At 40.5% G+C, this 26,192-nt stretch overlaps 1 protein-coding gene across 2 annotated transcripts in view; it reads left to right on the plus strand.

The window, feature by feature from the left end:
• The window catches only part of tmem63c (transmembrane protein 63C), a 37,500-nt gene that overhangs the window by 963 nt on the left and 10,345 nt on the right, over nucleotides 1-26,192 (plus strand). Inside the window, exons 1-13 of one of the 2 annotated variants that reach the window (XM_039602967.1) lie at nucleotides 9,766-9,803; nucleotides 12,041-12,266; nucleotides 16,818-16,897; nucleotides 17,712-17,799; nucleotides 20,649-20,686; nucleotides 21,386-21,528; nucleotides 22,339-22,390; nucleotides 22,498-22,606; nucleotides 23,340-23,413; nucleotides 23,540-23,620; nucleotides 23,699-23,819; nucleotides 24,028-24,161; nucleotides 24,313-24,435. In XM_039602967.1, coding sequence (XP_039458901.1) covers nucleotides 12,057-12,266; nucleotides 16,818-16,897; nucleotides 17,712-17,799; nucleotides 20,649-20,686; nucleotides 21,386-21,528; nucleotides 22,339-22,390; nucleotides 22,498-22,606; nucleotides 23,340-23,413; nucleotides 23,540-23,620; nucleotides 23,699-23,819; nucleotides 24,028-24,161; nucleotides 24,313-24,435 — 1,253 coding nt within the window. In that variant the 5' untranslated portion in view covers nucleotides 9,766-9,803; nucleotides 12,041-12,056. Of the gene's footprint in view, nucleotides 1-9,765; nucleotides 9,804-12,040; nucleotides 12,267-16,817; nucleotides 16,898-17,711; nucleotides 17,800-20,648; nucleotides 20,687-21,385; nucleotides 21,529-22,338; nucleotides 22,391-22,497; nucleotides 22,607-23,339; nucleotides 23,414-23,539; nucleotides 23,621-23,698; nucleotides 23,820-24,027; nucleotides 24,162-24,312; nucleotides 24,436-26,192 lie in introns of those variants that run through there. The other variant, XM_031759636.2, reaches the window with a different exon arrangement.

Here is a 26,192-nt window from a genome sequence, read left to right on the forward strand (position 1 = left end):
GAAAATAAATTTAGGATGGTGATATTCAGATTTTAGCCAAGATGTATAGCGTAATCTTACAGGACTCAATATATGCACATCTCATCACGTTTGATAACACCAGATAAATGATAGTAATGATGGCAATTAGTGTTGTTTATTCGTTAATTAGAGAGGAGTCCTATCCTGTTTCCAGGCTCCCAATTATGCGTGTTCTATAAATAGAGGTATTGCGCTTTCAGAGAGATCTCAGAAATCTCAAGAAGGGTCGGAATTAGTGTCACAGGTTGGAGTAAACAAAGCCTTGTGGGTGTGAAAAGGTCGTGTCTGAAAATCAAAGACTTCAGAATCACTGCAGATGCTTTAAATGAAGGGGAGAAACTATATGTTTTTACCTCAATGTTTTAGACAAACATATAGCGGGTGTTTGTGTGATCTAATTCATACCTAGATGACAAGAACATTGACTAAATTTGCAGTTGATCAACTGCTTCAGTATAAAACATGTATATATTTCATAGTTTCTTACCAAAGTGCTGTAAATTAGTTGCAGGGTTTGATCCTGTTCCTTTAAAATTTGATCCATACGAGTGCACAGTAAGTGTCACACAGACATTAATATTTCAAAAGGCTCTAAGCTGAGATTGAACAAGGGCTTTTAGTAGTGATATGGATATGGTGCACTTGTGTAGCACTGAGCAGGTGCAAAAGGGATGGACAATATTGAGAGGTATGTTAGAGCAAGTCTTAAACCACATTAAGCCTCGTGTTCATTTTCTCCAAATACTTTACGTGTTTGGTTGTTTCCTTGTGTTTGTTTCAGCACCACGAGCAGGAGGACAGCTCCAGCTGAGCAAGTAGATGAGATCAGATTCTTTGCAGTTTTGAGTTTAGACAGAAGTGAAAACCATAACATAATCTGTGAAGATTAATACCATGCATGCAATAATTTCCACAGGTTTTAAATATTGCAAATGTTAAAGGTACCAAAATCAGGTGGAGTAAATAGAAGACAAATTATCTGATAACTCTTGTTGTGCTACACCAAAACCAAACACTGTGTTTTCAAAGACCTGGCTAATGTATTTCACATCTCATGGCCCCTACAGGATTAACTGTATCCTATCACATTATTGTGATGTTATTGTAGGGTCTTTACCTTACAATGTAAAGCGCCTTGAGGCACTTTTTAATTTTATGATTTGGTACTTTATAAATAACGTTGAATTGAATTGACTATCTATTATTTAAGCAGTCAATATAAAGCCATGGTTAAAAAAGAAACAAACAACAACAGCAACAAAAAAGTAGATCCTATGTATGTCAGGTCATAATAAAAAGAGATGACTGTGTTGACTAATGTGACTGTGTTACTAATACAGTAATGAATGGGAGTTACATGCGTATTTGAGTCAGGGTTTGGAGAGAAATAGCTCACGTTGCTGACAGATTTCACACATTTCTCTGTAGCACAGAACACGGGTCATCCAGTGGACCATCCCTCTTTCCGTTCTGGTAGTAATGCTGATGATGGTGGTAGTCATACAGGTTCTCACAGTGAGAAATGCAGTGCAGGTATGTCTTGTATGCACCAGACATTCATGACTGCACCACATATTTGATGTTTTTCTACAAGTCATCTCCTCAGCCCCACATCCCAGACTGCCAGACGGAAATAAGAATGTCAGAAAACCTTTTGCTGTCCTCTTGACAGACCGTTGAACACAAACAGAATATCAGAACAAAGCAAAGGCTGATGACACCACAGTTAGCTGCGAAACCTCCATTTGTATTCCACCTGTCATCTAACCACAGCATTTGTTGGCTCGGGCTTTGTTCTTTTGAAGTCTTTAGTAGAAAGTAGGCGCCCTGCTATTTGAGATTCAAGCTGTGAATTTTTACTGCTGTTCCACCGAGGTCTATCACAGTGATGCTGATGCATGCAGCGCTGTCACTGATGTATTGTGCACAGACTTTCACAAAGAAGCACCCCACCATAAACTTACCATACAATGAGGAGTATCAGATATTCACAGTCATGCATAAATGTCAGACTGTCTTTTGATACGTCATACTGACAGTGCCTTTTGTGGGCTAGCATTCATATCAGATAAACCTCCTTAGGCATTCAGAGAGGTCACAGCAGCAAGAAACAGCATCAGATGCCGTAATTTACAAACAATATTTGACACTTTTTTAAAAAAATTCCAGGTTCCAGATGAATCTGTATTAATCAAATATTTCGAAGCAACTATGCTATATATTCATTGCAGTGTTTTTAAAATGTGAATGTTTTCCTTTTTTGTTATGAACTGCTGGTCATACAGTACAATGTGCTGTTTCTGTGGACTTATAGGGCATTCCACTGATTTCCAGGATTCCCAGTGGCTTTTTGGCAAACTTTATTCTCCGCAGGTATGTCTATTAAAATAATCTGGCTATCTGCAACAAATTAAAGTCCATTAAAGTTCTTTATTAATGTTTTCCACAGTAATATGTGCATATATTGCACTCAACTTTATTTTCAAGCAGCTGTGGTGCATAAAATAAATAGAATGTACATATATAGTTTATATAGTGTGTAAGGCTGATAATTGTATCTGTTTCCTTAAGTCTCTTTTTGATTAAACCATTGCTGATTGTTTGCCAGTACCCTGACTTTTTTTTGTGTGCAAAGTAATTAATTGCTACTTTTTATGTAAATATGGTTTAGATAGTGACAGAGAGTAGAAGTTTCTCCAGAATAATCTTTTCCAACAGACAGGATTTTATGGTTGATGTGGAAGTGAGGTTTATATTGACTGGGGCTCAGGTTTTCTCACAGGCCCAGTTTTAGGTTCATCTACAGGAGAATTTGCGGTGTAAGAAGCTGTGGGTGGAATCTTCCAGATCCTGCGTGGTGTGCAGAGAAAATGCAGCTCAGAGAGGTTCTGTGGTTACTGAATAGGTCAGGTACAGTGTAATCAAGCATTCATATCTTAGAGCCAAGAATCACAGATGCTACATTGGTCCTAATAAGGATTGGTCCAGTCCACACAGCAACAGCAAAGCAGACACACAACCACAATCTCTCGGGGCCTTCTGAGCATGTGCAGCCAGACAGGAAGCAGGTGTTAGGTTTGTTGAGGATAGCCTGCGTGTGCAGTCATCGCTCCAGTCATGCAAAGGCTCATTCAGCCTTCGGAAAGAGGCTGGGTGGGGAGGGACAGCGCGTTAACCGTGAGCTCTGAGCAGACACACCTCAGTGATCTGTGCTTGTGTGTCTGATGTGATACAGAGTAAGTTATGAAAAGAGTAAAGCCCCCTCCCTTTCCCTCCACTGAGCAGGTGGTGAGCAGATTGCATTAAAACCTCCGCCCCAATCCTCCTCAGCCTCAGGCTGAGTCTGACAAGGGTTGCCCATCCACACATCCACCCTCCGCCCAAAACCCTTAACAGCAGAGGATGTAGCTCCTGCAGAGTTAGGAATAAGATGCATTCACACATGACATCCCCATCACAACAGCAACAGTCTACCAATCAGATGCACCACATAATAATGGAAATGTCCCCAACTCACTAGCTCAGTGTGAAGTTAATCAAGAATGTCTTGCATGTCTTGCACTGAGATGGTGGACAATCAGAATGTGTTTAATTTTCGATTGTTCAGGCAGAACTTGCCATGTATAAATGTAACCGATAAGCCGAAGAGCTCACATTACTATGCTCCTGATTTTGTAAATGCACTTTCATCCCTGGGCTTTGCTTTGATAAGAAATTATTAAGCTATTATTGAGCTTCTGTTGGATTATTTGAGGGCTTAACCATGTCCTGCAGGAACTCTACCACAGCTGCTTTTGAGTGTGTTGGTGGAAAACTACAGGGGGCATTCTGTTTTAACCCCTGTCTACTACAGGGGGTTAGACAGAATAATATAAACTGACTCAAGGTGTAAAGTCACACAATTACAAATGCTGCCATGACCATCAAATGCCGGTGTGAGGTGGAAAAAAATGCATGTACGTTACTGGGAATCATGCAGGTAATAGACGGAAATATAACTGTACAGGCTAAAACCTGAAATTATAAACATAGTTACTGCCATGCTCCATTCGTTTTTGCTTTTTGTTAATTGTTGCACTGTTGAAATTTTTATTTCTTGTTCATTTTCAGCCAACAGCTAAAGCAGGCATTGATATGATGCAGAAATTGTAGTTCAGTTAATGACTGCAAGGTGCTCAGTCTTCAAGGCAGCTGGATAACCCTAAACCATAAGTTTCCCATCATCACACTTCAAACTTGGCATCGTGTTCTTCTATTGAACAGCTGTCCTTGCTCGGCACCAAATATGAATACTGTTACTGTTTTGCTGTATCTGTCCAGTGAACATTATTCCAAAGCTTCTGGTCTTTGACTGTATGTTAATTAGCAAAATTAGCAAAATGTAGTCTTCACTACATTTCAAATAAGTGCAGCCTTACTGGATACCGCAACAGCATATAAATCGTCTAGAGAAGCTAATAATAATAATAAGATATTAGAGAAGCTGCATGGAATTGGACTGCTGCAGGAAGCAGGATTCGAGTCATCTGTATCTGATACCAATGGCCAAGGGAAAGGGACACTGTAAGCAGTGTACAGAGAAACAGAAGCCAAAGCTTCTCAGCTTGAATGGATTCTTGATAAGTGCTTCAGCCACTGATGTTTGTTTCACTGTCTGCCCTTCAACATGATTGACAGGAGAGCAAACGCATAGATTATATAAAAGAAAAATATGATCCTCCTTTGAAGTTGGATGAGGGCAGACTGGAGGTTGCACTGACTCCCCATCTCATCTTGAAGTACAAAGTATCTGGTATTACAAAAGGAAAGGGTCTGGTTATCATGGTAACCTAAATAGTTCTCTCTACATAACCCTCGTTTAACTTCATAGCGGCAATTTTTTTGACAGTCTTTTAGGTTATACTATTATTAAGCTACGAATTTTATCCATTGTAGCTTTAAGGTTTTCATCAGAGTCAAGTGGTAGTTATCTGTTTAATTTTTTTGTCTACCTTCACTGACTTTATCCCATACATCTCAGCATGAAAGGTAGAAGGAGATCTCCCACTATGTGTTCTCTCATGCAGTTTCATTGGCTTTTTAAAAGTCAAACAAAGAGAGATTCTTTATGCAAAACACTTTTTAAAAACTAGGATTTTGCTAATTAGGGTCTCACCTTCAGAAAACCCTGCAGGGCACATCTGACAAAAAGAAAAGTTCATACATATTCTACCAGCTCCGAGCCGTCACAAAAGCAAACGATAAGGGAAATGTCAAATCTTTCCTGTCCGTGGAGGTGCGGCCGTCTCGCGCAGAGAGGGCATACTTTGCAAACACAAACAGAACAGCGGCAGGGGGAAAATGTTTAACAAGGCTGCAGTCAGTGCAGTCAAGAGGAGAAGAGCGTCTCTGAAGTCGTGAATGGTTTATTTATGGCGATTGCAAATTGTACTCGGGGTTATATCATAGTTATTGTGACAGTGAGTTGATTGGGTGCAGAGGTTTGGAAGTCACCAGAAGTTAACATTTTATATATAGTTCATTTCTCAGGAAAAACGGGCCCATCGCTCTCTCGTTCTCTCAGGCAGGTGATATATCTTGATCCAGCTGAATGTTTTACGAAGGAATGGGAAGTTTTACAGAGACTGTCCACCAAATGCTTTATGGTATTTATTAGCCCGTGGTGCAGCTGGGAATTAGAATCCAGCCTCTCTGAAGCAAATTTATACGTAGAGATTACAGTTTTCCCTGACATGGATTTTATATGATAGCAGCTTCTTATTTCAGCATGACAAATTATCTGTGAAGAGATATGGTACAGTTATTTAAAGGATAGTAAAAGCTAATAGTGGATGCCAAAACTTGGCTTGAACATTTATTTCTTTATCTTGCTTTCACAGCCCAGCATATCCAGTGTCTTTGATTTGACGCTATATGGTGGAAGACAATGCGAGTTTGTTTGGTCCACCTCTTTGGTCCAGTCTGATTTATCCTTATAAAAATGCATTATGTGTTTATATAGATATCCATGGCACAGAAAATGGATCCTAATGACTTTGGAAGCCTCCCTGTTGTTTTTCTTAGCACCACCTGTTATTTTTGTTTTTGGTGTGATTGTTTAATAGTTATTGATGCCAAATTTGCTTCACACATTCATGTCCCTGTCAACATGGATTCCACTCACTTAGGTGAACCCACTGACTTCTCGTCTAGTGCCATCGAGAGATCAACAAGAGTATAATCAAGTGTCTTCAAGCTAGTGGGATTCCCATCAACCCTCAATTGGTTGGACAGGTTTTGCCTTCAGGACTGCTTTGATTCTTCATGGCAAAGATTCAACAAGGTGCTGGGAACACTGCTCAGAGATTTTGGCCCATATTGATTTGATAGCATCACACAGTTGCTGCAGATTTGTCGGATGCAGATCTGCCGTTGCACCACATCAGAAAGGTGCCAAACTGAATTGAGATCTGGTGACTGGGGAGGCCTTTTGAGTACAGTGAACTCATTGACATATCTTCAAGAAACCAGTTTAGGATGATTTGACCTTTGCAACATGGTGTGTTATAGTGCAGGGAGCAGTCATCAGAAGATGGTACACTGTGGTCATAAGGGATGGACAGGGTCAGCAGCAATACTCAGGTAGGCTAAGTCTTCCACTGGCCTATTTTTCTGATGTTGTGCGAATTGTAGCGTCAGTTTCCTGTTATTATTTGACAGGAATGGACCACAGTGTGCTCTTCTGTTCCTGTAGCCCAAGTCCCTTAAGGTTTGTGTTGTGCGTTCAGAGATGCTCTTCTGCGGACATTCGTTGTGGATGTTTGAGTTACTGTTACCTTCCTAGTAGCGCAAAGTGGCTATTCTCCTCTGATCACTCACTTTAACGAGGTATTTTCAACCAGAAAACTGCAGCTCACTGGCTTTTTCTGTTTCTGACCGTGATCTGTAAACCCTAGAAATGGTTGTGTGTGAAAATCCTGAGAAGATCAGCAGTCTGAAATACTCATTGTTATTGGTGCATGTCTGGTGCACAAAACACGTCACATTCAAGGTTATTCAAATCATTATTCTTCCATATTCTGATACTCGGTGTGAACTTCAAGAGGTCGTCTTGATAGGGTGATTAGATATTTGCATTAGAAAGCAGTCGAACAGGTGTACCTAATAAAGTGCCAGTGAAAGGGTTAGTGCTAATTAGCACATTTTTTCATTGTCACCATCATTGAGCTTGTTGCCATGTAAACATTAGCTTTTTGCTTAAAATACTACCATCAGTGTTTCCAGAGTTTCAATATGAGGTTCTTTTTCTTTGTGTTTTAACAAATAATTTGTAGGTAGTGACACGACAAAAATAGTCTTTTGAAAAAATCCAGAAGCTGGTGATTGATTTATTGATGAACAGTGAAATTGTTTTGTCTGACACACACACACACACACACACACACACACACACACACACACACACACACACACACACACACACACACACACACACACACACACACACACACACACACACACACACACACACACACTTGTGCATTCATGACTTGAGAAAACATCACACTGAGTTATATTCATTCTTAGGAGCCTCCTTTAACCTTCACTACTTCTAAAACACAAAAAATATCACAGTGAAAAATACAGTTCGGTGCATAATTTGTTGGACTGAGCTTATGTAGTTTTTATCACGAACATCACCACAGCAGATGTTAAATCAGACAGCAAACATGTGTTTGAAATGCAGAGTTTTTACCTTTAATTCAAGGAGATTTAAAAAATAAATTGCACTGTTTATGAATTATATTTTACAGACAATGCCTCATTTTTCAATGTTCAAAATTAATTGGATAAACTAGCTTAATTTTAGATATAAGGATTTTTAAAAAATGCTTGGATTAAAATCCTTTCCAGTCAAGTACATCGAGTACTTCAAGTGTAGAATCAACAGACAAAACCAAATGCAGTGTTTTCTCCCTCGAGATGCTCTGCCAGACCTTCAGTCGGTGCTTGTTTTTTATATTTCTGGCTTCAGTTTTGTACTTAGTAACTGAACAGCATGCTCTGTTGGGTTAAGATCAGAAGAATATCCCATTTCTTTGCCTCCTGAAACTCTTGGGTTGCTTTTGCACTATGCTTTGGGTCATTGTCCATTTGTACTGTGAAGCCCTATTTGATCAGTTTTGTATTTGGCTGAATCTGATCAGAGAATACAGCCACGGACACAATTCATCTGGCTGCTTCTAACAGCAGTCACATCAACAATAAACACCAGTGACATAGTTTCCCCATGCATGCTCATGCCAGAACATTATCTCTACGATGTTTGACAGATGATGTGATATTCTTCAGATCATTGGCTGTTTCTCTCCTTCTCTATACTTCTGAATTCTGATATGACTTTTCAGACTTCTGTAGAAGTTTTTTTTGGCAAAGTCTAATCCAGCGTTTCTGTTCTTGAGTGTAACGGGTGGTTTGCACCTCTATATTTATATTTATGAAGGCATTAATTGATTGTAGACCGACACACTCTGTCTCTCAAGTGTTAATGACTTGGGTTGATGTTGTGAAGTTGTTTTTCTTAACTATGGAAACAATTCTGCCATCATCCACTTTAGTTGTCTTCTGTGAATTTCAGGCCTTTTGGTGTTGCTGAACTGGTCAGTCTTTGTTTTTTTCTCTCTAACCCTCTGGAGTCAACAAACCCGCTGGTGTGTCCAAATCACATGACCAGTTTAAGATGGCCTAGCAACAAGACGCAGGCTCGCTGAGTCTCTGTCTCAACTTGTGTGGAAAGTGCAGACTTCAAACTATATTGCAATTTTTAATCTTAACAGTGCAGTTATGTGAATTTTATTGACAGTTTGATGCAGTTCTACCTCACGAAAACAGACTGAAGCCAGCAAAATAACCATGCCTATGTTTCCCATGTTGTGGACACATCTTACTGTAAACAACACTAGAGAAGCGTTTTAGATATTTAATAATGTGATAGTGTTGCTCTTAAACGATGTAAAATAACAGTTACAAAAGCAAAAATGTTCCGAATCACATTTAGTTTTATGCTTTAGATCATCTCAGTAGATATTTGGGATTCAGGTGTTTGCCTTAGTTTGATATTGAAAAGCACCATTTGCTAGGAATGGTTGGTGGTGCTCTCCCAAAGTGTGGGGTAGGATTATGGTTAGGGTTAGCACAGACAATCACATACATCCATCAGCTGTTTTTCTGGTGCACTGAGCAGATTAGATGACCTGAGCTAGGTTTTTCTTCTTTACAGCTTGCCGTTTTTTCTGCTTGCCCGACTCAAACTTAGGCGTAGCTCGTCAGAAGCTCACGGCTCCTGTACTGACTTCAGCATCTGTGATGATAATAGTCTCACTGAGCACAGAGGAAAGATACCACTCATTCTGCCAGCGGGAAGCACAACACTGCTTCACAAGCCAAACATCAGTTTGTAATCTGCTGCGTTGGCTTGGAAGCCTGATTCGGAGGAGGAGAGATGTGGGAGCAGAGGGAGAGGCTTAAAAAGACTCCGGATTTGCAGAGTCAAATAAGCTGGAGGAGAAATGGATACCTTGGGATCAGTATTAGCGTGTCTGAGCGTTTAAGCACGAGGGATGGGACAGAAAGAGAATAACCATGGAGTCGCACCATTAAACTGCTGAGTCATGCTGTGACGTTTGTCCAAATGTTGTGCAAAACCACACCACAGTCAGCCTGTATCCTTCAGCATCCTGCCCGGTCCTTGAGGTGCAGAAGAAGAGTTTCACTGTTTGCATCAGCAGCCGGCAGCAACAGAAGTAAGTGGCTTGTCTGATAAAGGAAGGGGGAAGAGCTCAGTGGGTCAGTAGAGGTGTGTATAAGTTTCTGCAAGTCAAATACAGTAAAACGTAGCATGTTTTCAGTTTATACATATGTTGTGGTCATCATTTCTGTTAGGAATATTAAAAAAGGGATAGAGTTGTACAAATAAACCACTTAGATTTAGTCTGAGGTGATGTTTGCTGTTTTGTAGCTCTGTTAATCAGACAGCTTGGACAAAAATAATCACCAAAAATTCATCATCCAGTAGCTGCAGGTATAAACTACACTCATTTCTTAAAATTTATGTGACAAACTACGTAATGGCAGTAGGAGTCTCTGTGTTTTTTTGTAATCTGAGCACAGCGTTCTCTCTTTGTGCCATAAACGTATTTGTTTACTCGTCCATTTTTAGCGCTAAAACAATCCCTTTGTTTATACTAATGGCTCAAATTCATCACTGGCAAAGGGAGAAAAGGTGATCTATGAAACGCAGCTGTGCTGACTAACAGAGTGTGTATGTTGTGGATTCAATTTGTGACCAGTCCTCAGGGAATCTCCTTCCAAGTCATCTCCACAGGGAGGATGCTGCTGTATCTGAATATTGACTGTAAGCTATACAGTTTCACAAGCCCTTCCTGGGTTATATTTTTAACTTTCTGCTCCTCAGACCTTTTCCGAGTGTGACGTACAACACTCGGGCAGCACTACCATTGATCTGCTCGCCTCCTACACGAGAAATCTTGCTGTGCACAACATGAGGTGTTCGGTAAATGCTTCAGAAAGCTGTGTTGGAGCTTCTCAAGAAGTGACATCATTGGTGCAGCGATAAATCATCCCTAGATTTGGTTCAGTAATGGTTGCCAATTTGATGGCTTTTAGCCTCCTTTCCTTTTTTCTCACTCTGGTACCTTTTAATTTCTTGGCTGCCGTTTCCAACTGCGACTCACGCGGCGTATTTACTACAGAGCATGCCGTTCTGTGACAGCAACAACATCTCGTGGAATATTATTTTCACCATGAAATCTGGTCGTTTATGTGAATCTGCAGCACTGACGCGGCACTTTGTCAGCACTGCGTTTCGGCTCCATTTCCTCCGAATGTTTATTTAGTAAGGAGTGTACACAAGTCGAGCAGCTGGGAGTGGGGACTGTATTGATTGAAAGTGAGGATGGTGTGTGCTGGAGGACAGATGGTTCAGGCCTTCGTTCTGTGATCATATCCTGTGCACGATTCACAATCTGTTCGAGCTTGCAGTTGGGTTTGTTGTTAACTCTTGTTAAACTGAATCTCTTCTCTCTCACAGTGGAATGATGTTTCTATGTGCTCAAATGGGCTTGTTTGTATTTTTTCTAAAGAGCATCCGGTAAATCTGTTATCCAGTTTGTCACTTTCATGTAGCATCTCTACTTCCATTTGTCTGATAAAGAAAAGGAGCAAACGGATCAATTGTAGCTAATGGACCGTGATGCTCATTAAACTGATCCTTGCAAATGCAATCATAACTGCACTTAGAGTGTGTGTGGCACTTGTCTGATGAAAGTGAGTCACAGCAGTAAATGAACTTCCAGTTTCACAGATTATTGCTAACTAACAGTGTCATTCTGATTCTTTACAGGCAGAGGCTGGGTATTCAAAAGATGGGTGCAATAACAACAAAGACTAAAGCTGTTTAGAGTGACCCGTGTGTGCTTTGAGAGATGAATTACCACATTATTTAAAACACAAAATGAAAAGGTTGGCTCATAAACTGTGAAGTAAAACTCCTCATTTAGGTGGATTGGGTGCTACCGCCTAACTTGAAGTATGAAGGTAGTTCTTGTTAGCTAATGTTAGCGCACTTTAGGTATATAACATTGCTGTGTAAGTGTAGTTTATATATCACCTGTGACTCTTTTAAAGGCTTTCATCTTCAAAAAATGAGGAAACTTATTTGTTAAGCAGATTAAGTTTACATGTAATAAAATGTGCTTTTAAAATGGAGTTTTTAGCTAAATGCTAAATATTAACATGTTAAGATAATGCTAAATTAGCATTAGTTTAAAGGTGCTGGTATCAAAATAGAACTGATGAGCAGTAAAGCAATTGTGACTCAGTTACAAATCAGCAATTGTGCCCAAGGCATTTGTGGCACCGAAAAGCATCATTACTCAGAGCTTGAAAAACCAAACCAAAGAGACATCAGTTGACTATGGCTGACACATTGTAAGTGATGCTCATCTGTATTTCCCATTAGATATGGTCCAGTGCTGATGGCTCAGTCTGAGCTGTTCGTGACGAGAGCTTCCCCTGTGGAGGCGAGGCCCGTGGAGCTGGATGTTCTGGGGTTCCTTCAACGTTTTGGGGATGAAAACAGCACAGCTGAGAGATGCTACCGCTCGCACTCCCACAGCAGCGTCCTCCAGGGTCTGCCATTTGGTGGGGTTCCCACGGTCCTCGCCATCAATGTCGTAATCTGGATGGTAAAGACTCAACCAAACTAACTAACACACAACTACACAATAATACAACAAAGTCACAGTAGCATGCAAAAGTCTTGAGCCACCCTTCATTTCAGTGCATTTTGTTTCCAAGGAGCCAGACTTTCTTGTCATTTTTATTACGTTGGTCTTGAGTAATAGTTACCTGAGCTTTGTGAAGGTCTCTGGGCTTTTTTTTTGGCTGATTTTTCACTCATTTTCAGTCCCATTTTGTACCCAATCATTTTCAGACTCATGTTTTTTGTTTGTTAAACCACTTAACACTAACCTATGAGTCATCCAAAGCATAGAGAAGGCACCTAACTCAATAGATGAGCCAGTGTTGTGTCTAGATATTACAGATAGCTTAGCAAGGAGCAATTTTAAATAGTATCTTTAGGCAACAACAGAATTTGTTCCCATTTCTTTATCTGAATTTATGAAAAAATGCCAAAGATAATACAGTTTGACAGGCATTAAATCTTATTTTTGCATCAACAAGGTTATTCCTAAACAGTTATTAGCTGGAAAACTTGACATGAATCGGCGTGTTGTGCAGTGTGTCCTTATAAAATCTGATAAAACTGGGCAAGTGGAGGACAAAAGAACAGGTAGCAGATGAATAGCGTTCACTGACACAGGACCTGAGAGATGCATCTGGCCCTTGATTTGATCCATCTACTGTTTGCTAAATAGTCTCAGTGGAAGGGTGGCTGTCAAGAAGCCATTCTTATGGAGGGGAAATGGGAAGAAAAGGCTGAGATATGCCAAATTATACAAGAACTAGACTAAAAAAATCAGTGATAACAGGCCTGGATTGATGAATCCCAATTTGGTTCAAATCACTGTGAATAGTTAAGGCGGAGTTCAGGAGAGAGTTACGACAGTAAATGTCTACAGCCACCTGTAAAATGTAGAGGAGGCTCGGTCATGGATTGAGGGGCCATTTTAGCCGGTGGGGATGGGGACGGATCTATGAACATAGAAAAGTATTGTCAGACAATACGGCAACACCTTCATTTTTCAGCATGACACTGATCCCAAACACACTGCCAGGGGCCATACTTGGATACAAGAACACACAATGGAAAACTGTCAGTCATGGATTAGCCTCCCCAGAGCCTGGGCATCAACATTACTGAACAGTGTGAGATCATTTTGACAGAGAATAAAACAAAAAAATACTTTATTTCCACATATGTTTGCGCAAGTTTCTATAAATACACCTATTTCCAATTTTCATGCAAAGTATAAAGACATTAGGAAATCCCAAGGTTTATGCACAATACTGTAACTCTGTAGAGTCATGGCAAATTGAGAGATAAACTTATTTCAAGTCCTATGTTGATATTATCTAAGACTATATTGATTAATCTACTCACTATTCCCTTTTTGTCCAGCAGAAAGTAGACATTGATTTGTCTCACAGCTAATATTGTTCAGAGACTTTTTCACTGAGCGTGAAAAAAACAGAATATCTTTATATTCGAGAAACTGAAACAGTGGAGTTTTGTATGAAAATAAAAATGAGATTCTTTAAAGTTATTCTTTCCCAAATTATAAATCCTTCAGCTTTGGTTAAAAGCACATAAACATCTTCCAGTTTATAATATTTGTGCCTTCCCCTGACTTTGTATATTTGGAGCCAAAATCTGTAACATCTGCACTAAACTACCTACAACTCTGACAAAGTCAGTAACAAGTTGTGGGAATTACTATATCCTGTATAACACTTTGCATTTGGAGTCTTTTGCATAATTATTGTGATCTGTGCAGGCACAATCTATAATCCAAATGGAAGTAAAAGCACAGAAAAAATAAAAACCTTCAATCGCTGCAGGACCAGGATAACACCACTACCTTTACTTAACCTAACATGGTTTTTCAAACCTATCCACCGTGTACGGAAGGCAGGAGGTTGACCCAAACACAGGACTCCAAAGATAAAAGGTTAACTCAAAGGCAGCTTTAATGCTGAACTCCCACAAAGATACAAAAAAATGCAGGACAGGACTAAAAAATCCAAAAACAGATCATCTTCAAGGAGAACATAATACTAGGAAAGACACGGCCACGAGGAAAACTTGACAAAGGACAAAGGGAGACAATATTTACACAGCCAATAATGAGGGCAGAAAAAACAGGTGGAATTTCAAAAGCAAATAAGTAATAACAAAACAAGGGAAGTTACACTCAACCTATAACACACATGAGAGGAGAGACTTTCACAATAAAACAGGAAATCTTACTAACACTGAGACAGAGTCTCTCAACACAAAACTGACACGGACATAAAGGTAAACAAACACTGAGACATGACTGACTTCACAAAGGAGACACAACAGGACAAAACCCAGAGAAGAAACTAAGGGAACAGGAAGGGAACCAATGAACCATCTATAACTAGCCTAGAGACACAAATAGGGAACCAAAACAATAACAGAATAACAGATAACAGAATACAAATAATAAAAATCACTAGGAAACTACCAAAATTCAAAATCCTGGGTCACAACTCAGGGACCCAACACCATAAGAGTACCAGAGCTCTTAAACAGAACATGAACCACAGTCTCTCTGGTGACAAACTTGTGATCCAAAGCTTGACTCCCACTTGTTCCGCATGATCATTCAACAAACACGAAGCATCAGGATATCAAACACTGATTCATGTGTACTAGAAAAGCTAGAAACACACAGAAAGCTTCATGTTTTTTACTAATTGCATGACATCCCATCGATTTTGCAAATTTCGAACCAAAACTCTTACAACTGCATCTAACGTCAAAGAGTTGTGACTTGTTTTGTCACCGCCACTGCAGCCTCCTTCTGTAGACTTTGTTACTCTTTAAAAATTGAATTTGCACTACAGCCCACTTGGCTGAAATAAACCAAAGGCTGGGGCAAACTGCGCGGTCCTATCAACTAAAGGCTAAATGCCAAAAATAGAACTTTAAAAAAAAAAGGAAAACCATTTCTGTGTGTCTAATATTGCTACAGTGTGTGCGTCAGGGGCCTGAACCAAAAGGTCATCCTGTGCGCGTATCTGCGACACCAGCAGCATCTTACAGAACAGCAGTAATTGACGCCCAAGTACCGAGACTTTCTGTGAGGGGTTCCTGTGTTCTTAGATGCATGGGTTTCTTCCATATCAAATATATTCCATGCATATATAAATGCAGAATCACCACTCAGGTTAGTTATTAGGACAGTCAAAATGTGGTGTAGGCGTGAATGCCAGTGATAATGGCTTAAAGCGTTTTTAATTTGTAGTTTTCTTCAGGAAAAGGCTGGAAAAATAAACCCAAACTTTAAGCCAGCGCCTTGCAAAAAAAAAAAAGCTGCGATGCTTTCTGTTTGTCTCCTCATTGTCTGGGTTTTGCATAATTATGTACAAGAACGGAGAGAAATACAAACACATTATGTACATGTCATAGACGTCAAGTTAAATCTGCACATTTTAACGTCCTTTTTCGCAAAGAATAATACAGCGTGCGCACTGTTTACAAACACAGATGCATTTCTTTTCCTCCCGTGTTCCAGATAATAATAGGCTTCCATTTTCAGCTGTCAGCTAACTCAGTTCCACTGTCAGGCCTTGTCAGGCTTGATCTCTGCGCTGATAGGACTTCTCCATCTGCCACCTCCATGTTTTAATTGGCTCATTTTTATCAATGCCTGGTTGTCAAGCCAACAGCGAGGGTTGAGCGCTGTCTCTTAATGACGAGCATGAGTCAAAGCGTGCTTCCCCCCAGGTGACGGGAGCACGCCTCTGCATCAATTCCATCATCATACAGAATAAATCATCAGTGGGACTTGAGGAGAGCGTGCCCACGCATAAAGACAGAATAAACCGAAACAACAGGGAAGAGCTGGGCCAAAAGGAGATAATGGAGAGATTCTTATTCAAAAAAAGGGGTTTTGTGCCCTGACTGCTAATGTAAACACAGGCTGTTTATTCATGTACAAGCCCCAGTCAAGTCCTCTTGATTGTCATTGCATGGCTTTAGAGTGAATCATTCGACATTCATGGGCGCTTTCTTCCTATTAGCACAGCTGTCACCCCTTATCCACTAAACCTAATGTCTTTTCAGCTCAAATGAGGTAATAATTTAATTGCTGCAATTAAAATCAAACAGTCATCACCACTTTTACTGCATTTGTCAACCTTCATCCATCACGGTCCAGTTATGCTCAATGATATTTCATCAGGGAAGCTCAGCACAAATCCACTATTGTACAGGATTGAATAGGGTTTTATTTTGGACCTCATTGTTGTGCTCAGTTTGCTCTCCATTTGTGGAAAATGGGAGGTATTCAGATTGACCACGCTCTGTTTTTTTCCTCACTGAACAGCATATGTCCGCGCGTGCTCGCTGATCTATTTCTGGACCACATAGCATACAGACAAAAAAAAGCTTCATTAATGCTGTGGCATTTTGAATCTGTTGCTTTTAGACTGCTTTTTTGAGTGATTTTAGACAGAAGCTTATATTTCTAATCAAGGAGATAATGAGGACAGAGACTGTGTGAAATTGTTTTTCTGTGTTGTAGTTTTTACTGCTCATCTTCTCATGTCTGAGGAAAGCTGCTTGGGACTACGGCCGCCTGGCTCTGCTGATGGAGAATGACAGGTAAATCTCTCACTCAACAGTATCTGATACACTCTGATAGCCATGGCAACTTTTAACATGCAGTAAGAAGCCTCAGTGGAGAGAGACTTGATGCTCTAGCTCCCTCTGCTGCATGTAAGTGGTAATGGAAAATTACCGTGGGCAAACTGCCTGGTTATACTTGAAACACTGATAATACTTTACTCGTATTTGCTTTATATTAACAGTGAAAGTAAAATTCCAAGCAGTAGACATCACGGGATGGTCAGAATTTATTCTTCGCTTAATTCTCTATTGAATGGAAACACTGAATTGGACATTTAAGCATGTTATCTATCTTATATCCGCACCTATGGTCAATTTAGAATAACCAACTCACTTAACACTGTTAATGTTTTCCATCCAGGTTCACGCAACACTCTGCATGACTCTGCACCAGTTTTCTTTGTGCTCGCTCTTCAGGGGAATGTGGGCTCGATTAGTCCTGCCTGACCGACGGTGCCCTCGTAGCACTTGAGGGCAAGCAGCATCTGTTCTCTTTGCCAAGCGGTCGTCTCTCATTGTAATTCAATTACCCTGCTTAATTTGACATCCTGTTGAACTGTCAGTGTTATAGCCCACAGAGACAATCCACAAATTCAACGGCTGCACTTGTTTCACCATGTGAACTGGACCACATGTTATATTATTTTAATGTCTTCTGTGTATGCACAGATTGATCCCAGATGGGTACAGGGACTGCAGCAATTACGGTACATCTTGGTGTATTAATAAAGCCACGTCCAGCTATGATCACCAGGATTCTGTTTCTTTGTGTGTATTCTTCCTTATGCAGTCTCACATCCCTGTTTTATGGAGAACCAAGTGAGAAAGAGAAGTCGCCTTCAGAATCCAGTCCCTCTGACTCTGAGACCAAGGACATGGTATGCTCAAATCTTATCTTACATTTTTCAAAGGATACCTCATAATTTGTTTCCCATGTTGCAGCATTCTTGTTGTTGTTCTTCTTCTTCTGCTTCTGCACTTCAGGTGTGTTTTTATTTCACATCATCAGACTAGTTTAAAGCCACAGCAGACAGTTGTTTTCAGTTTCTGGCAGAAAGTTATGACGAACACACCACATACTCATGTACCAAATAAGAGATGAGCTGTTGAACATAGTGGAAAAACTAGCAGTAAAATATTTTATGTGCTTATTAGGGGTTTGGAGAGTTAGCAGTCAGCAGTCACATGTGATAAATTAAAGCTGGTGGATGTGTAAAACACACTTGCCAAACGTTGGTCAGTTCTTTGGTTATTTCATGCTTCTAAATAAGCTGTTTTTGCTGACTCTGAGCTAGTAAACTGGATTACCGGCCCAGAAAAGAGCAGTGCCTCATCTTTGTTGATACAAGCTCCCCTTAATCTTCTGTTCTGACCACGAAGAAGCTTTGCCATGGAATTTTTTCTCTGGACAATCTAGGTCAAAATACATGCAGTCATGTGGTGGGAAAAAGGAAGATGTGAGTGGACATCCCAACAAATTAACCCCAAGGTCCGAGTACAGCAGAGTACATGACAGTACAATTAGACGCAAAGCTGAACAAGTCTGTCTCGTTTGGACGGTTTGCCAGGAGAAAGCCTCTCTTCTGTAAAAAGAACGTAAACAGCCTGGCCTGGTTTGCAAAATTGCATCCGATGAAACCGCAAGACTTCTGGAACAATGTCTTTTGAACAAATGAGACCAAAATGGAGATGTTTGGCCACAATGCACAGTGCCACATTTAGAGAAAAATACAAATGCTTCTTACCAGCTGTCAAACATGGTGGTGGAGGGGTGATGATTTGGGTTTGTTTTGCAACCTCATGACTTGGGCACCTCGCTGTTATTGACTCAACCATGAACTTCTCATATACCAAAGTACTAGAGTCAAATGTCAGGACGTCTGTTTGACAGCTATAGCTTGGCCCAAATTGTGACAAGACACGTGACAAGACAATGATCCCAAGCACAGCAGCAAATCCCCAAAAGAATGAGTGAAAAAGAAAAGAGTGAAAGTCGTCCACTCGAACTCGAGACCTCAACCCGATTGAAATCCTGTGGTGGGATCTTCAGAGAGCTGCAAATAAAAGAATGCCCACAAACTTCAATAAACTGAAGCAACATTGTAAGGAAAAAAGAGGGCAAAAATCCATACAGAACGATGTGAAATACTGATGAAGTCTGATGAAGATGCTTTTTTTTTTTTCTACAAACCAATGGAAACCAGGAAGGGTATTTATCATAAAACCCCAAAATAAATATTTTAGATTTCATAATGGGATAATCAATACAACAGTATCAGAGTACTCTGCATTAGAAATCCCACTAATGCAAAAAGCATGTAAGTATTATCAACAAAGATCTGGATGCTTAACATGAATAAATGTGCTGTGTGACTCTCGTAGAATTAGATACTATATCATCTGAATATTATCACTCATGCATTAATGTATAAGTAGGCGTTTATTATTTGCAGCAAATCAACTGGTGCTCATTTCGAATGTTTCGTATCCAGCTGCAGCGAATGAATGTTCTCACTGTGGATTAATCTGCCAATTATTTTATTTTTGCGAGATGTCATTAAGCGCGCTAAACAATTATTGCAAATGAATTGTTAATTGATTCACTTGACTTACTGGCTAACAGATGAATGAGTTCAGATGTGCTTGTATAAATTGTTGGGCAGCTGAATTCATAACAAAACATTAACATTTTAAGCTTTTTATGTGTTTGTGTGCAAAAATCATGATTTGCAAAGTATCTAGTAACTGAAAGAGTCAGATAGCTGTAGCAGGAAAAAAGTCATTGAAGTGACATTTAGTGGAGAAGAATCAAAAGAAGCTAAAATTTATACTTAAACACAGAAAGCTGCTTGACTAAATGCACTTAGTTCCAGTTCACAACTGCACTGAAAAGCTGCAGAAGACAAGTTTACACTTGGCCCTTTCCACATCTCTCCCTCTTGGTCAGTGACCCATGTCCAGCTTTATGTTTGTGGCGTGCATGTGTGTTCTCATGCATTTGGCGGCAAAACACATCCAAACAAAAACATCAGTCTGCTCACCGAAGGGCTCTACAGTGCCACTAGTGGTTAAAAATACCACAGCATATTTTTATTCACTATAATAGTGTAATTAGGGCAAAGAGGCACAGTGTTTGAGGAGGAGAAGGGCAGATTCCAGTCATCGTTACACTGCAAATTATGAAGGAGAGGGCCTCATTTTAAAGAAACACTATCATTACCAATAACACTGATGTTAGACAGTCTGCCAGTCTTCCTGATTATGTTCTTGTGTATTTACACTAATTATACCAAGGTGTCACAGTTAATTTCCCAGTGATATATTGATGTCTAAAAAAGCTCCATCCTGAGCTTCTATAATAAGTCGTCAAGTCATCTAAGATGGCACCAAGTCAACAGTTGTAAGAGGAAAGTTTGGATCATTACTCAGCGGGTCTGTCTCTGACTCCATGGCACCTGAGTGATAGACTGAGGTCATTCCCTGCATGTTTATAGCAGTGTAAGTCAAAGAGTCAGACTGGAGTCATCGTGCTGTGCCTGCACACAGCTGAGACTGCAGTAAACTGATTACAGCTCCAGACCTATTAAATCTCCATCTCTGTGTCACTTTCCAGACCGTGTTACTATTCAAATGGAGGTTGAGTACAAGTCACCATATATAACTGCCGAAACGTGTAATATATCTTCAATAACCAGTTCATTGGCTGTTTTATGATTCTTTTTTTCAGGGCTTCTGCTCATGGCTGTCATCTCTTTACCGTATGAAGTAAGTAAACCTAAAGCAGCTGCTCCTATAATCGTTTCATCCTTCTCTCATCTTGGCTTCCAACCCTTCGCCGGCCTGTTGTCTTCAAAGCTGATGTCACCATCGAATGTAAAAGTCTGGTCTTATATCTCACTTAGCAAAGAAAATGTTTGAAAAAACAAAAGAGTCTAGGCTCATGCGACCGCTGGTGCCACGGTTTCCTGTTGAATATTTGCACTTGCTCGAGTCTCAACTCCACACAACAGATTTAGAGCTGTAAAAAAGCAATTCCCGTGGTATCCATGGTTTCCATAGTATTATGGTGGAGTTTGGGTGCTTCTGTTTTTAGCTCTCCTTTGCCAGTGTTCACCCTGGGATCCCAGGCGAAGTGCAAACCCACCCTGTGAGTTCTCGATGTGTGGGCTACCATGAGACCAACGTGCACTTCTTTTCTTCTTCTTTTTTTCATGCCTTTTTTTTTATTTTATGACACTGGGTTTCCTGAACCTCCCTGATCTGGTAACCACAGATTCTGACACCAAAGTAGTGGTGCCACAGTTTTTTACTCAGGATGAGGTAGAAGCTGAGGCCCATTTTTATCCAGGTTCGGCCTGTATGGAACCACTGCCACATCAAGAAAAATGCGCATGTTTATCACGCTGCGTGGAAAAACTCGGCATTTGCGGATTCTGAGAATGCATCTTCTTTGTTCTGTTGCAGGGATGAGGAGATCCGAAGTAAATGTGGCACTGATGCCGTGACTTATTTGTCCTTCCAGCGCCACATCATCCTGCTCATGACAGTGGTTACCCTGCTGTCCTTGGCTGTAATCCTGCCGGTCAACATTTCCGGGAACCTCCTGGGTATTTTGGTCTTGAAGTGATGGTCTAGCTAGCTCACTGAGAAGTCAAGGGATATCCTTAACCTCCGATAACAACACACCGGACTCCTCATAAAAAGAGAAGTTTGGTTAAATGCACATAAACTTTATCTCTTAACAATTCATGGTACAGCTGAGTTAAAAACAACCTGATCTCTTGCAAAACTTGGAAGTCAAAAGGTCAATGAAACCAAAATAAACACTGATTACATGCACAAAGGCTGCACTTCATCCAAAGGGAGTCACTGGCACACCAGTGGCAAGTCATCAAGCACTTGCCCAAGTCAGATTATAGAAATAGAAAGTGCTTAATTTCCTCTTAACATACACATGTAGGTGCCAGGGGTGGGACGACACACTAAACAGGCTGCTAAATAGCAACAGAAATGCCTTTTTGGCAGTTGTGTGCTTATTTTGTAGGAAGTGTTGAGAAAGCCTTTCCACAACAGGATGAAGTCTATGAGGAGTGGGGCTGTCCACAGTAATGTTTTTATTACTGCTGGTTGTCATCATATGGACCAGTGTGTCACCATCATTAAATAAAATGGCCAACACCCATAGGCAGGCTGCCATGGTGACGACAAACAAAGGGTTCCCAAGTTAAAACACGGTTAGGCATGTTTGAACTTGAACTTCATTGAGATGGCTGATATTTCATTTGACTGGATGGAAAACATTTTAGCATTGCTTCATTTCTTGGCCTCTCCCAGACAAAAGAGGGGAGGGGTTTCCTTTTAAGTCATTACAGAAGTTCAAACGTCTCGCTTTGTGTCACGTTTTATTATCTCTACAGGAGACAGTCCTGAAAACTTTGGAAGAACAACCCTGGCGAATGTTAGTGCAGTGTAAGTCCAGCAATGCAGGCATGACATCAGATCTCATGAAGCATCCCAGAGCTGCGAGCAAACCTGGGCAAATCTGTAATTGCTCTGTTTGTTTATGTTCCTTGAAGGGACAGCTTTCTGTGGCTGCACAGCGTCTTGGCTCTGGTTTACTTCATTATCACGTTGCTGTGTATGGCTCACCATTCGCTACAGCTGGAATACAGAGAAGATGAGAAGGTCTGTTACCATCAAATCATACTTTATACCATCAAGGTCCATCCAGCAAAAGATAAAGTCAAATTATTGAGATTCTAACCAAAAGGTCTTTTTTATTGTTTCAAAAATCAAATACAAGAAAAAATAACACAACAAAAATATTTTAAAACAAAATTAAATGTAAAGGCCGACGCGCTCTGGATTTCTGGCTTCTCCCATCCCTTGGTGCTGCATTCCTCCTTATATTTAAAATGGGTTAAATGCAGAGAATAGGGCATTCCAGTGGTGATCAATAATGACATCATTGTTTTTATTATTCATTTGTCTTCAGAAAATAAGACTACAAAGATCCTTAAAATGATTCTGCAAACTGCCAACTATTCACCCACTTAGTTTGGCATGTTAGCATGCCTGCGTTCTCTGGTTAGTGCAGTTAGGACTGATGGGTTTGTCTTTACTATTAACATTTCATCAGAAACTAAAGAAATGGAAAGAGGAATAAGTACTCTTGTCTTAAAAGAAATCGATTTATGGATCATCCTGAGAAGTTTTAAGTCAAATTCCTATAGCTGTCCATCTAAAAGTTAATGAAATTTTTCCTTCCTTAACATGTAAACCTTAACAATGAAACTGCAGATGTTCTCTGTGGATCAGAGAAGTTTGCCACTATATAGGCAACAACCTGGCATTGGCTTCCCTAGAGCAATTAAAAGAACGTATAATGGATTTATTTATATTGTGTTATTTATTACAGGTGGCTCGGACACTGATGATTACCTCCATACCCAAGGAGATCTCTGACCCAGGACTCATCACCAAACATTTCCAGTACACGTTTTCTTCTCTATTAAATAATCTTCCTGTGTTTGTTTGGAGAGCTGTCTATCATTTTATTCACGCGCATCCACACTTAGAAAATTCCTTATAATGAACATCTTTTCCTGTTTTCACCAGTGAGGCCTACCCAAGCTGCACTGTCACCGACATCCGGTTCTGCTTTGACGTCCACAAGCTAATGAGGCTGGACTTGGAGAGGTACGGCGGCTTTTACAGACTGGAGCATCACAGTTTTTGATCATATGGCTCTTGTCTGAGGACGCTGTCGTTTTTCAGGCGCAAGGCAATGAAAGGCAGGCTGTATTTTGCCACCAAGGCCCAGAAGGAGGGAAAAATCATGATCAAGACTCATCCGTGTGCTCAGATCTTCTGCTGTGACATATGCGGCTTTGAAAAGGTAAGATTTGCACATGGCCTTCTGTGTACAGTTGCAACTTAATTGCAGTGCATGGGAAGAGAATCACCACTGGATGGCACTGCGATGCAAAAATAGGTAAACGCAAGCAACATGAGATGTTGTGATATTTTTGCAAGTGTAAATCTGAGAGTGAGAGTGAAAGATGAAGTGAGCAACATATCCTTTAACTCTTTTTTTTTTTCTGCAGGTGGATGCAGAGCAATACTACAGTGAATTAGAAGAGAAGCGGACAGATGAATTTAATGCTGAGAAGAACCGCATCTCCATGAAGAGGTTGGGCATCGCCTTTGTGACCTTTCGTGATGAGCGGATGACTGCTGTGTGAGTAAACAAGAGCGTGACACTGAGGTCTGTGTTTGATAGGTTCTCTCATCATACAGGTGCAGTCACGGCAGAGAGTGACCACATAATTCATGGTGGCGTTGCTCAGTAGTGATGCAATGCCTTTTGAACACCTTGTTTTGGTTTCCAGCATTGTGAAGGACTACGGTCGCGTGAACTGTCGTCGCAGGCCCCAGCAGTCCAGCATCAGCACCGTGGTGCAGTCGCACAAATGGGACGTCAGCTACGCACCTGCTCCGAGTGATATTATATGGTGAGAACTGTCACGTTTGTTTGTGCCCTAATGTCTTTTAAAAGCTCAAGCTACTCTTGGATTTTCTCCTGATTGTCTTTGAAGTCTCAATTTTCCAAATTGACAGCTGTGTACTTTTTCCATCTGAAAATGAGCAATTCATTCTGATCTCTTCATATCGCCATGGTGACCTATCCCCGCACACACGTTGGGTACACCCTGGGCAGACACCGATTCACACCTACACCACGAGAAATGTATTAACCTAACCTGCATGTCTACTGACTGTGGTAGGAAGCTGGAGCAGCCAAAGGAAATCCACACAGAAACACATTTTGAGCACAATATCCAATTTTACATGACTTGTGCATCATTTAGACACATTTCCCTGTAATTATGCCTGACATATTTGGTATCTCTGGAAACCTCTGGATCAAGACTAGACTTCAGATGAACATTCTGTGGGTTTTAGTCATGCTTGTCTGTGCAGCTTTAGCTTGTGAAGTTGGACCTAAAGGGTCCTATTTAGAGCTGAGGTATGCATCATGCAAATGTTGCTTATTGGGACTATTTGATCCCAGTGTTGCTTTTGATACTTGTGATCACCGTAATTTTGGTTTTAGAGGCTCGGGCAGTTGGTGGAACAGCTTTGATGTGGTTCTTCTCATAACTCTCAGGCAGACCTTTGTTGCTTAGTGGTTGTAATAACTCTGTATAGCTGTATTTCTGTCTTGTGGTGTTCACCAAGTTTCTGTTGCGGGCCCCATGCTAATTGTACTTTGTGTCTATCAACCAAATATAAAGTCACTTTTAAAGTCTACTGTCAGTGTCATATGTATGATGTGTTTGTTTAAGTTTCTGAATGTTCCAAAAGTTTCTGTTGTGCTGAATAATTTTCTACAGCTGAATAGTGACAGAGGTTATATCCATCCCACAGGTGATGAAAGGCTTGGCTCTTTATGGTATTATGTTAAACTTTGGTTCTGAATCTGTACCCTGTGTAGTATTTAGTGAAGCTTTGAGTCACTCCTTTTACTACCAGCTATGAAACATGGCTAAAATTAAGTCTGTACAACATTTTCCTTGTTGGTGTTATAACTGCAATCAGACAGCAACATAACGTGTACTCCAGCAGACTCACCAGACTTTTTTTTTCCCAGTAAATAAGGTTTCTCGCTGGGTTATATCTCATTGTGTGTTACATGTTGAGCTTATGTGTGTGGACCACTGGACAGCTGATGCTGATTTCTTCTGATCGGACTCAAAATTTGGTTCTTGTGATGATGTTTTGAGCCTTGCATGGACAGGCACTCACTCATATTAAAGACCTGTTGCAGCCAGATAATACCAGTGGGAATCTGAGGGCCTTGGATCAGGCCTTGATAGCTGTTTCCACACAAGGCTCAAGGCAAAAGACTCGATGCTTCTTTGGCTGTGGCCCCTACACATTTGTCCTGGCTCCCACCGGACTCGACTGGACTCTGAAAGAATCACTAGTTTAAATTCGCTTTTGTTCATTTGTTTTATTTCTTCTATTTTTTAATCCTCCTGGTTTTATCTGACTGTCAGTGTTTAAATTCCCCTGTTGTGTTTGCTTTTTAGTCTTTCATGGTTATTCACTATCTCTTGAAAGGCACTATATATATAACACAAAATGTGGATGTTTCAGCGATCGGTGCCTGCATTAGCATTGCTATTCCTGCTTCTTTTTCATAAATTTCAACTTCAAAGACATTTAAGATTATCGGTATGTTGTTTGCTGTAAGTAGCAGATCTCA

Source organism: Oreochromis aureus, linkage group 19 (genome assembly GCF_013358895.1).
Source record: "Oreochromis aureus strain Israel breed Guangdong linkage group 19, ZZ_aureus, whole genome shotgun sequence".
NCBI classification, from domain to species: Eukaryota; Metazoa; Chordata; class Actinopteri; order Cichliformes; family Cichlidae; genus Oreochromis; species Oreochromis aureus.